Source organism: Cornus florida, unplaced genomic scaffold (assembly GCF_030987335.1).
Source record: "Cornus florida cultivar Cherokee Brave unplaced genomic scaffold, ASM3098733v1 CherokeeBrave_3.0.0_Hap2_Chr05, whole genome shotgun sequence".
Lineage (NCBI taxonomy): Eukaryota > Viridiplantae > Streptophyta > Magnoliopsida > Cornales > Cornaceae > Cornus > Cornus florida.
This window is the reverse complement of record NW_026775575.1, coordinates 80,914,578-80,928,129: the sequence shown is the minus strand read 5'-3', so window position 1 is coordinate 80,928,129 and position 13,552 is coordinate 80,914,578. Positions and strand designations below refer to the sequence as shown.

Genomic DNA, 13,552 nt, shown 5'->3' with positions numbered 1-13,552 from the left:
GAATCAAAATTGATTAAATGAGCCAAGCATAAACTTAACAAGGAACGTTCAAGCCGAGCTCGATCCTCTTGTAGGGGCTAGACCCAAAATCCACAACTGAGCTCGAGCTCAACCAATCAAAAGCTCAGCTTGTTTGCAGCCCAAGTTATATGATCTATTACCATCAGCGCGCACACAAATGAACAAGAAAAGTCATAAAACAAAAGCTTACAGTTTGCCATATGAAGGAAAAGGACTAATTTGAGTAAACAATACATCATACATATAGAACAGTGTAAATTACAGAAGGCTGAAAAGTTTATCTACTAGATTATTCTGTATTTTCGCATGTGCTCTACACAAACTGAATGGACAAGCAAACCAATCTTGAGAAGGTACAACATAGGATTATCAGAATAGCTTGTGAGTAGTGATTTTTTGACCGAAAAAAAAGTACAGAGCACTAAGAAATCCCACCAGCGTGTGCCGGATTGAACTGAGATAATAAGATTATGAAACCGAAGACAATGTACACATGGCAACAAACAACAGAGAGCTTCCACGCAATGCAGAAAGTTCTATTAAGCGATTGAAGAATCCAAACCACACGAACGAGTATACCTCATTCGGCAGACAAATTACCATACTGCCATGGGTTAAACTCTGTTGATCTGACGTCATTCTCATCATTGCTCTCTGAGCTATCTACTGCAGCCCGATGTTCCGTGTATTTGCCATTGTACTGGTAGACTTCCAAGTCCCCCCAAGGTGTAGGTGTAACTTCATCAGTTGGATCAAACCATCTTGGTGTGAACTGGTGTCCCTCTGCCTCTCGATTTCGCTTTTCAGCTCTCTGTCTCTCCTCCAGACTGAAAAGGAAAAGAAAAAATAATAATAAAAAAAAGAGTGTAAAATTTCGCTATCCTAGATTAGTGAAACAAGCTATGCAAATCAATGCTATCAATTCTCACAGAATAACTATTTAGTAAAAAGTACATAATTCTCCGGTGATAAATTCTCATTCTTTAATTCCATTACTAATACAAAGTAAAACCCACAATATCAGTTATGGACCTCCATTCTCCATCCTAGATCAGTGAAACAAGCTATGCAAATCAATACTTTACCATCTCGTCAGAATAATTATTTAGTAAAAAAGGAAACAAAATCAATGCTTCATATGATGTCATGAGAAAATATCCAAAATTTGATACCAGTGCGATTTGAAGAACAAGATTCAAACCAGTTTGAACTATTTTTAGGATCCAAAAGAAAAGGTGATGCCATTTACCACTTCAGGAGGCTTCTTGTACGATATAGACCAAGCTTTCACGTCTCATTCAGCCATCTCATGTCTACTCAAATCAATGTCATATAAACAAACAAAAATCACCTCCAAAACCAGACACAATAGAAGCTACTCACCCCTCTACCGCACTGAAACTTAAAAGAATTCCCTTGGAGAGGCAAGGGAACCTACCAATTACAGTCCATCGAGTAACAACTTCTGCATGTACATGCGTTCAACTGTTTACACTTGTGCACAAATCGAGATTCCCAAGATGTTTGCATCTAGGATGTTCACAATCATACTTCAGCTTTCTTTTTTAGCAGTAGCACCCGGGTGTCTGATCCAATTTGCTCATAGTTGAGGGGAGCACCAGCCATACGATCATTTGGGTTCTAGAACATTCATTCGTAAGTGCCGCACAGGTTAGTTGAATAAATCAATCCCTACTATCGTCTTAGAACCAAAATGTGCAAGTGCTTGATAAGTTAACCCCATTAAAACCCACTTGATAACAAGCCCCAAACACCCAACAAATTACAGGATATATATGTAGCCGAATCAGTCTCAGCACTTGAGTAACAAATTCATTCCCATAGTTATTAAGGTTGCCACATACGCCCATTAAAATAATGGTTTTTGACTGAACTGACACCAAAAACAACATGGATCACCCAAACGCATTCCGTCTACTGCCTAGATGCTTGTAAAGTCATTGCATGGGTGTTTCTTGAGCGCAGTGCACCCAATGATACAAGTGGCTGTACAATTTGCAGCAACCAAAATTCCATATAGCCTCCATGCCCAACAAGCCAATAACCTAGCACAAAGCACACCAGAAAATCATGCACATTGGGTCACAGGCATCCCAACATATCCCCATCCCAATAATGTACCAACTATACCATGGTATCCCAAATAATCGGAAGTATGTCTCAATCTTGTGCTAAGAGAAACGTACAAAGCCACGAGGACCCATGACTCTCTTTGCCCCTGTGGGAAACCAAACCCCCATCAAAGGCCTCCAATTCCTGACACAACAGCTTGCAGAACGGACACCATTGATGGTGAATATCACCAACCAGGCTCCAACTTAAGTTATTTTTAAGCCTGTAATCCTTTGACACTCAAAAATATCAACCACTTTTACCTAGTAATAGAGGTCTTAGAAAATTACCCACCAGGAAAAAATGCAGGTCATAGAAAATTCAACTTAGCTTCAATTGACGCGACACAGTCATTTTGAATAAAAACCAGCTATCTCTAGAAACTTTTAAGCATTGGCAAATATTATTTGGACCACCCAATACAACATAAATCAATAATTATACAACTGCCCTTTTACTTCATCCCCACCGACCACCTAGACCATGTGCACAAACTTGAATAAACTTGTCCAACTAATTTATCAAAAGGCCATGCATAGGTCTGTGGTCCGGTTTTAAACAAATCTGCTCTACTTGTTTTTCCAATTCACTAATAGATAACCACACGAGATACTGCAATAATGGTTAGTCTGACAAGCTATTTAGATTTCTCCGTTAAATCTTTTTTGCAGATTCTAGAATCATCTGCGAACACCGCCTTCAAATCAATGCCAATGATTTGCTACTTGACCTACAGCTGTAACTCTATAAGGATCCATAAACTCCATAAGAGACTGTCAACCAACTGTATCTCAATAAACATAAATCTATGAGATATATATATCTATGTGCGTGTTTGTTTGTATAACATCAACATTATATGTAAAACATAAACGACTGATATATATATATATATATATATATATATATATATATATATGTATGTATGTATATACCCCAAGAAATCAATTCCAAGATAGCATGGAAATCAAACTTTACTGCAAAGCCAACACACTTCATGGAGACTCCTTTATGTCATAAGCTTCACTTCATGATATTCCAAATGTCATAAGCCTTTGAGATAACAATTTACCTCTGAATATCAACATTTCCAAGCTCTTCATCCACCACCAGATACATTTCCTTAAAATGTTAAGTCTTGCTGAAGGACATGGCTCAAAGTATCTGCATAATCACCCTTGGTTTCTGCAAGTTGCATTATCGCACTAAGATCAATAGCTATCCAAAAGTTGAATCATCTCATTTTTGGACTAAGATCAATAGCTATCTTAAGTACACACCATAACCACAAACAATGTAGCACAGCCCTCTTAATCACTGTTTGCATGACCTACAAATCATTCTCATAGAGTACTACTCCCTCTTTCCCAAAAAAATTGTCCATCTTTCCTTTTTGGGCTGTCCCAAAATAAATGTCCACTTTCTTTTTTCAAACAATATATTTTACATCTTTCCATATATGTCCTTGGAGTTTAAAATTTCAAATTTGAATATTCAAAATTTAAAGGGCAAGTTAGTAAATTCCTAGTGGGACAATACATGGCCCACATGTCCCCTTAAGAATTTCTACTCCCCAAAACGGACATTCTTTTTGGGACAGAGGGAGTATTAAAATTATGCATTTAAGAAAACCAAGTATTTGGCCAATATATCTCCACTGGCAATTGTGAGTTCATCCATAACTCACAACCACTTGTCCCATGAGTTTCTCTCCTTACATTACCTCTTCATTGAGTACTTTCAACTCAACTTTCTTCTATTAACACCCAAAGCACCCTTAAATTTAGGTACTACATCCAATTTGTTCTAATTGAGATATTACGGATGTGTAACTAGTCAATACTCAAAGCACCCTTCTATTGCATGCACGAGGCTACTATTTTGACATTAGTCAATACTCTCACAAAACCTAAAGCATCCGACCTGCGGCTTTTGAAAAGGCCCCCGCACCAAGCCTCTACCATACCATTATGACCACCAGCTTTCTTGTTTGAAGCCAGTGGAATATATATATATATATATATATCTCCTCAACTAACAGCCTGATCACCTTAGTGCGGCATCCAACTTGTCAAAATTGCATTCGCATCAACTCATCTCATTTGGTGCTCAAGTGCTCCACTACTTCAAATCGCAATATAGACTTCGGGTCCCATATTTATTCTCAAGTTTTGACCGACTATGGCTGCAAACATCTCGAGAAGCAATTCAAAACACCCCACCAAAATTTTTCTAAATGGTAGCGGCCAGCAACTTAATTCCCAAGAGTCTTAGAGCTAGCTGAGACCGAGCAAAGCCCATCTCCACTTGAATTGTCAATTTGTACATTGACACGCATCCAAAGATGCTGTAATATACATGATACATTCATGATGCCCATTCCTGCAACTCAACACAATGACCTAGATCTGAATCTCGTTTTATGTCAGTTCCATCCTCAAAGCCAAAAGTGATGAATAGTACCTTGCAGTACATCTCCTTTCTCTCTCTCTCCTTTTTCTTTTTTTGGGCAAAGACGATGACCTAAAAAAGCTTAAAAACCTAGTTAAATCCAACCAAAAATAATAATAATCTTCCCAAGAGACAGGTTAGCCAACAAAAACAACAGAAATTAAGTCTTGAACTCCAAACATCTTGTTTAATTAAGGAATAGCTTCCTTCAATCAAGCTATGCACATTTGAACCACCATATTCTAGAACTTGTAGGAATGCCAATGGTATCCATCCATTCACCCACAAACATCTGAAAAGGCCAAGGAGTATGCCTGCCTTGACCAAGAAATAGTGACCACTGCACAACTTGAGGGCCTTCCTCAAGCTTATTCCCAAGAGTTAAGCAACTATATTATCTTAAGGAGAAGCCAGATATGCAACGGTGTAAACCAGAAATGCTAATGGCCAAGCTTATTTAATAGTAGAAAGCAAGTTCAAACCAACACTGGGATACAAGATCAGCTGGTAATACTCTAAGAATGTGTGATCAGCTATTTCTGAAAGCAATGATAACCAGTGAACTGTCATGAACTTATCATAATGGTACATGACTAATAAACATTGTCATTCAAAGACTCAGTCAGCCCTTAAACTGGACTATCCAAACAGCATCAACCATAACTTGTGAATTTCAAAGAAGCATACTAGATGATGATTGTACCATAGGATGCAGGTGCCATATATGAAGCAATACACTATTAACAGAGCAATCATTGGGCACAAAAGAGACTACATCTTATCCCTCAACTTAATTTTAAGCCTAGGCACTGGCCAGCAATTCATGATATAAAATTTGTGGACTCATGTGCGAAAGAGAGAATTAGAAATAGAGAGAAACCTGCTCTTCTGAGCTCCAGCCATAGATAGATCACCTTTCTCAAGCGCATATCTATCAGGGCGCAAACGAGAATCTGACGCTAACAACTTCCTAGGAGCAGTGTCAAAGCTGTTTATCTTATGTGCAAAATGTGTGTACTGGAATTTGTCCTTTTCTGGAGTAGCAGCAACTCGCCAAACCTGCAGAAAGTTCATGAACAACTTGTTTGTATATCAGCTCAAAGAGCAGCAAAGCCTGAAACAACAGCTATTTGGGTAACACAAAGGATGCATCAATCAGTCATTATCTGAAGTGTTTTCTCTACATTGCAACTTATGACATTAATGCATGCAATCAGTCGTTATCTGAACAGCTACTTATTTGTATATCAGCTCAAAGTGCAGCATAGCCCGAAAGAACAGCTACTTAGGTAATACAAAGGATTCTTAAATCAGTCATCATCTGAAGTGTTTGTTTTCCTCCACATTGCAACTTATGAAGCATTTAAATACACGAACATTAACTACTTCACATGACTCAAAAGTAGAGGTAACATCCTTTATGAAAAAGTAAACAAAATAATCATGCCATTCCAGAATTTAATTATTCAGTATGTAACATCATTCAATTGGCTTAGACCAAGGTATCCATTCATTAACTAAATGTTTATTACCTGGTATGGTCCCCATTAATCGAGAGGGCTGTCTCAGGGAGAGAGAATCTTTCACATTATTTGCACAAAATAGCTATTATCAGGTTCGAACTCGCATTTTAATGCTTGGTAACCCAAGCATTTTTACCAGTGCACCAATCAATGGCCCCTAAGAAATCTATAGCAAATATAAATCATTAACTAAATGTTTATTAGTTCTCTCTCCCTGATACAGCCCTCTCAATTACTCATACAAGGTATCCATTCATTAAATAAATGTTTATTACCTAGTGTGGTCCCCATTAATCGAGAGGGCTGTCTCAGGGAGAGAGAAACTTTCACATTATTTGCACAAAATAGCTATTATCAGGTTCAAACTCGCATTTTAATGCTTGATAGCCCAAGCATTTTTACCAGTGCACCAAGCAATGGTCCCTAAGAAATCTATAGCAAATATAAATCCACACATTAACTACTTTACATAATTCACAGGTAATATCTCATATGAAACCAACAAATTGTCGAGCTTTCTACAAGTTCATTTCAGCAAGACTTCTATGCACATTATAAAATATACCATCACAAAATCAATAAATGCAACGTGTGTATGCATGCGCACCTGAAGAGAGAGAGAGAGGGAGGGGGAACCTAGAGGGACTTTGACATTAGTATTCTTGGATAACATGCATCTTACACTCAGCTAATCACAATTTAACCCTATGTTCCATGTCAACAGAACCCACGGTATTAAAAGGCATTTAACAGGACACTGAATGTGTGCATTGCCAAGTTAGATTTATACACTAACATGATGAACAGTAAATAATCCCAGCCCCGGTGCAGGACATAAATCAAAAACCAGAAAGGAATGGAAGCAGTGTTATGTAATACAGTGATGAACAGCAACTAAACCATAACAAGTGTATTATCACAAGCAGAGAACATAAAATAGAAAGTAATGAAATAACCTCTTTCAGTTCTGTTCCTGGAAAGGGTTCCCCTTCCATGTCACATGGTTGATAACTCATTGACCCATTCCATTTGCCAGTCATCAATATTTTAGGTTCCTCAGCAGCATTATAAACGTAACCATCCACTTCATATCGACCAGCTCTGCAATCAACCAAACCTAATTAAACACTAGTACAGTGGCTAGTGGACTGCACATATGTATAAATACCTGCAGTATACCGCAGGGGTGTGTGTGATGTATGAGAGAGAGAGAGAGAGAGAGAGAGGGGGGGGGGGGGGGGGATCCGAATGAAGGAAGAAACAGAGAGAGTGATTTTTATCAGTGCTGGAATAAGTTCATTAACTACAGGAACACTGAACTCGCGACAAACACAGCATACCTAAGTCTAACTTGTACAAAATCACGAGGAAAACAGTAAAAACTAAACATGACAATAGAAAACATGGACAGGAAATATCCACAGTAAATTTCAAATATATCAAAGCCAAACATTTGACTGAAAATCATCCATTAATACCCTAAGCAAAATTCCACATGTAAAGTTACCAGCGATCAAACAAGAAAACAACCAGAGAACTCACATTTGAGAAAGCAAAGAGAACAGTATTGAAATAGAAATATCAACGTACCCAAACCAACCGCATGGTTGGAAGTATAGCACAACTTTGTCCCCAGTAGTCAAATTTGTCATGACCATCTCCCCTGGTGAATCCACCCAAGTTCGTCCAAATATCAAATTGTTAACCTTGGTGGGAGGTGGCACCAAATCCAGGACTACACCCTCTCTCTTAAGAGTTACACGTGTTCTGCATAGGGTAAGAAGCTACACAAAAATAAATGTCTTTCACAAGATTTATTGGGACAAATAAACATGATACAAAACCTGATGATAGATGAACTAAATAAATCATAATATAAAATATTGACAGAAGCTTGAAAATCAGACGAGGAAGTACCATTCTGGAAATAGCACAATAGTTTGCAAAAATAATATGACAAATAAATCCACAAATAAAAACTTGTCTCTCTCCCTTTCAGAAGGCATGGTTAGAGTGGACTCTAATGTAGAACTTCCCAACAATGCTAAACCACAAGCATCAAAATGATCCTTCTTCTTTTTTCTTTTCTTTTTTGTTTTCAATTTTTTTATGGGAATCGTTTACCAAAATGCTCCTTTATATGAGTTACAAGGAGCTAAGAACAGAAGAGAACAGAACCAACAGACATAAAGATTGAATGCAGTGAAACCAAGAATTTGAACCATGCAAACCCCAGTAAACTCCATAGACATATAAGAGATGATGGTAATAATTAACAAGAAACAAAGATACAAAACTAACCTTCCAACAGGGTAGACATCCACTGAATTTCCTAAAAATTTGGTTTTCAATTTTGATGTAACATCATAAGTGAAGTGCTCATTTTCAGCATGCCCAGCACTCGTTGGAGGATGATGACTCACCTGTAATGAATAATAATGTGAGGCTTTCACTTTAGTGAACAAGAATCATGCAAAAACATTAATTTATAAAGGAATATTCAAATATTTATCTTTGAAGACTTTCAGAAGATTTATGGGTGGGGCCTCCTCTTTCATTCTTTAGATAATCTTAGATCCTAAGTTTAGTGTATTCTTGCTTGTGTCACCTCACATCACAGGCTGCGCTTCTTTCTCTTTTTGTCTAATGTAAAATTTATTCATCAGCAAGGGGAAGAGATAAAGCAGACCATAGAGGAGAAAGTGAAGACCCATACTTACCTGCTCAGAAATGAATGTAATCCCACCATGATTCACCATTTCATAAGTCTCACCAAGAATAGGGTTGAAGGGCTTCCAGGTGCGTTGGTAGGCATAGTAGACAGATATTGCCCACGATGCTGCAATATGATACCAAAAGTTCGGATCAAATTAGATGGTATTCGCATATTTCACATGCGCAAAATTCAACGCAGACTATACTCACAAGCATAAACCAACCGCATGTAGGGATCCTCACATTCATCTGCCTGATCTAAGAGGTGGGAGTACTCCATTAACTGTCACAAAGTTTGCACAATTTGCATTATAACAAGCTTATAAACAATGCATATAATAAAATGAGCATTAACAATACACAAATAGAAGACATAAACCTCTGCCATTTTTTGAAGCATTGTCATTGGCTCAAATATAAGGACTGGAAGTGTCACCATTGACGTCACATCCGAGCCTATATACTTCTGCATCATCTTAAAGTAACTGTCTCGATCCTTCAAAAAATCAATAAACTCAGTATGAATCATAAGTACAGAACGCTTTTCAAAGAGAAATATAACAGGTGATAAAGAAGGGTAATTATGGTGGAAGGGTAACTATTGTGAACTGCGCAGCAACTGGCAAGAGAAAAACTCAATTGAGAAAGCAACAATTTGATGTGTATGACTTCCAATAGCAATCTAAAATAGTGAAGCCCCAAAAAATTAGATTGTGATCAGCTTGTTGTTTTCTGCTCTCATCACAAACATGACTGCATCCTGTGTACTTTCAAAATAGGCCATTACTAAATGCTGATCCCACCTAGGTGGGTGAAAGTCAGCAATTTGGTTCAATAATTATACAACTAATATTATCAAGGGTAAATTACACTTACCTCCCCTCTACATAGGGAAAATTACACAGAACTCCCCTAGGTTTTAAAAAATTACACTTACCTCCCTTGTCAGTAAGGAAGTTAGTTACCGTTAACAGAGCACATGGTATTACTATTTTGTCCTTGTTACTTTTATTGAGTTTTAACCATAAAAGTATCTTTTTGTCTCTAATGTCGTAAAAGCCCCTAGCCTTGATGATGACCCCTGCTTTATCTCCTACCTTCTTCTTTGATGAACCTGTAATGCTTCAGTCGATGTCGATGCTAGATTGATCGACTCGCTGCCAAGTTCGGAAATCATTACAATCTCACTCTATCACATATGACATATCTACACTCTATTGTTGGATCACGAATAAAAAAATATCCTCCCCATCAGGTACGCTCTGAATTGAATTAGATCTCATTTGCTTCCCTCTGATCTCTCAATTTATGGTGTTTCCAATTCCTCGATCTTATTCATTTAGGATTTTTTAGGAAATTTTACACATTTGAAACTAAAATGAACTTGAATTACAGAAAATGCAGAGTTAATCAGTGTCCCTAAACAACTACAACTTTGATTTCGGACTAAATACAAACCATTCTCAATCTCTCAACAATCGGAAAGACCAAACCTTTTCGTCTTCTTCATTTCCATCCACGCAACCAAAACCTAATACCCTCTAAACGGTACAGGATATGTGTGTGACACATATACCCAACTTTATAACTCTAATCCTCTACATGTGATTATAGAAGAAGAATTACAGCTTAAATTTCATTGTAAAGAAGGATTTCCCACTTTTAAAGACACATGGAATTCCTTTGTTTAACCTCATCCCATTGAATTTCCATTACATTTAAATTATATATTAAGTACATTTTTAAGAACAAAATTATCATATGTTATACATCATATCCACATACTTGTACTCACCTTTTGGATATGCTTCAGAACAAGTCAGCAAGTCCTAAATTATTCCACTAAACACTGACTCTGTATCGAACTATTAGCTAGTCATTCACAATACAACAAATAATTATGTTAGGACTCAACTCAACTAAACAAAGCCCTTTCCCAACTACTGGCGGCTAAAATTAATTTGTAAGGACATGCAGGGGATAATTTGTCTGAGAGAAATCTGATGTATTGAAGCAACAAGCAAATCTATTGGGGGTGGGGGGGGGGGGGGGGGGGGGGGGGGGTGGTGAAATCAGCTCCTTATTCAACAAAAGCACTGGCTTACTTCAGCATGTGGTACATAACTTCTTCTGTTCTCACTTTATTATATATATATAGGTAGATATATATATAAGTTTCTTGGCTTACAAACAATTTCATACAAACCCACCTCCTGCTTCCATCTTCCTCTTTGAGCTTCCTCCTCTGCGTCTTCTTTGCCTCCCTCTGGATTTATAACTTCCACCCCTTCGTAGCCTAGAAATCTGGAGGAGAGGGGGAGCAAACAAACAGTAAAAAAGGCATTCATAACACATCAGACCATTGAAATGCCATTAGTTTCTTAACAATGTCTAATAAAGAACATAATGAAGACCTTAAATCATCATAACTTTCCAATCCAAATAGATTGCCTTAAATCAAAAATAATTCAGCCAACAACAAACAGCAATGAGTATATACTAATCAAATATTACAAAATTGAGATTAAAACTTCCATCCATCAGCTCGTCAGAAAAAGGAAAAAAAAAAGAAAGAAAGAAGAAGAAAAAAAGCATATGATCCCTAAATTATTGATCTATTATATGAATCTAACCAGGAGTTCGGAGATTTGACCATTGGTAAAGTAAATTGGATAGTACTGGTGCACATTAGATATTTACATACGACAAAAATTGGAACAAACCCTGCAATTAGAAAGATACAGAGCAATTATCTATGGTCCCTAAATCTCTTTCTATTGGAGCCAACATATATACGAGTGTATGTCTAAATAAGATGCTTTCTTGGAGGTCTTCCTTTTATTATTTTTAGAACAATCCGGAACTAATACCAAAAGCAGAAAACTTCAGGCCCAATAATTTGAGGCGGGCGCTCAGCGGGAGATTCATTAACACTGGAATTAGACAAAGACACAGAGGGAGGAATAAGAATGAGAAGAGAAGACAAGCAGTCGACCATTGAGCTCATGCATTTTCTCCTACTATTGTACAATCGGGTGTCAGATTGAGGCCAACCTTCAATGAACCAAATTCCTCATGGGAAAACCGGTAGCGGATGAAGGGCCTGCTGTGAACCTTGATCATCACCAGTCAACAAGCAATGACACCTACTTTATTCTCTATGCAGATCAAACTCGAGTGATCAATGAATAAATATACATCATTCTAAACCATGTACGAGTCAGAAACTGATACAGAGAATAGAAGGTCCAAACTAGTGTAGAAAGATGCATCAAGCTACTTGGCATTGACCATCTCAGAAAACTAGCATAAATCAAGACAACAAGTACAGATCTGCAAGGCCTTTTTCAATTTTTTTATTCTTTAAAAATAAACCTACTAAGTAGAGTTGTCTAGCCAGAAGTACATATAAAATAGAGGTACAAATTTAAAGATATCACAAAAATGAAAATCAAGAAAGATAATGAATGTTCTTATTGTACAAGATAGCTTAGACAGGCCAGTGAAGGTGCAAGTAGTATTCATAATACATACAATAAAGATATCTAAATTGAACTATACTTTGAACATCTAGGGAAATGATAGAAACGTTGACTACAAGTGTTTTGTCATTTATCTAACAGCAGATTGCAAGTGTTTGTCATTAAGGCAACTCTGGCATGGTGAACCCTAGGACCAAATGCTCAGCAGAAGAAAACAGCTTGGCCAGATATGGCAAACAAATTATTTTTAACACACCAAAACATTTTAGCACCACAAAATCTTCAGAACTAGGGAAAGCTCTTGTTTTTTTAGCTTCAATTGTAATCCAATTGATCAATCAACTTCGTACAACTCAGATCGAGACAGTCTTTAATCTTTATCTTTAAACTAATACACACAAATTGCTAAGCTTTAGTATTATAATTAAAAGTGAATAACCGTTCAAACCCTAATTAACAAACTGGTCTTAAAAAAAAAGTCAAATTTAGCACCATCTTCTCAAAGTTACTTTTATCAACATAAATTAAATACTTCAGTGTCTTGACTGCTAAAGATAAATATAAAATGAAACGTAAAAGTGAACGAATCATGATAATTAATGCATGTGTATACAAATACATGCAGATATACACAAAAAGACACATACCCGTTGACAGATCTCTGCATGGCGTTCCCGAACATTGAAATTCCCGAAGTCATCGCCGAAAAGAAACCCTTGCTTTCGTTTTTCTTAGGACTACCCATCTCTTTTGAACCCTAATTGGAATCAATTATCTCAGAGATCAAACCGATTCGACAAATTTGCAGAAATTAGACGAATCTGCCTCCACTCCGAGAGAGAACTTAGAACTCAATTGGCCGATCTATACGTCAACTTATGTATTATTATAAACCCTAGAGAGAGAAAATGGTAGATGATGATTGAATCGAACGACAATTTTTGGGATTTTGTGTAACAGCGAGGACTAGAGGTGGAATTCGTTGGCGCTTCTGCTTTGTTTTCAAGTCTATCAAGTTGATGGTAATTCCGATCATCTTCTTTCGGTTCAATATTTTCTACTTTTAAAAGAGAAAGCAAGGGCATGTTTGTAATATCATCCTTTTATTTTATTTTTTACAACAAATAAACAAATAAATAATAATCATAATTGGTGGACACATAAATACATCTATTTTAGGAAAAATTATTAAATTGTCATGGGATCATTGGTCCCCGACTAATCAAA

General features: G+C 37.0%; 1 protein-coding gene across 1 annotated transcript; it reads right to left on the bottom strand.

The window, feature by feature from the left end:
* Nucleotides 1-222: 222 nt before the first annotated feature.
* LOC132307110 (oxysterol-binding protein-related protein 3C) lies at nucleotides 223-13,378 on the bottom strand. The gene is made up of 10 exons (XM_059804779.1): nucleotides 12,973-13,378; nucleotides 11,054-11,147; nucleotides 9,223-9,339; nucleotides 9,054-9,126; nucleotides 8,849-8,967; nucleotides 8,430-8,551; nucleotides 7,719-7,895; nucleotides 7,085-7,229; nucleotides 5,486-5,664; nucleotides 223-848 (listed from the first exon to the last, which is right to left on the bottom strand). The coding sequence occupies exons 1-10, from the start codon at nucleotides 13,068-13,070 to the stop codon at nucleotides 602-604; spliced, it is 1,371 nt and encodes a 456-aa protein (XP_059660762.1). The 5' UTR covers nucleotides 13,071-13,378; the 3' UTR covers nucleotides 223-601.
* Between the last annotated feature and the right edge of the window lie 174 nt (nucleotides 13,379-13,552).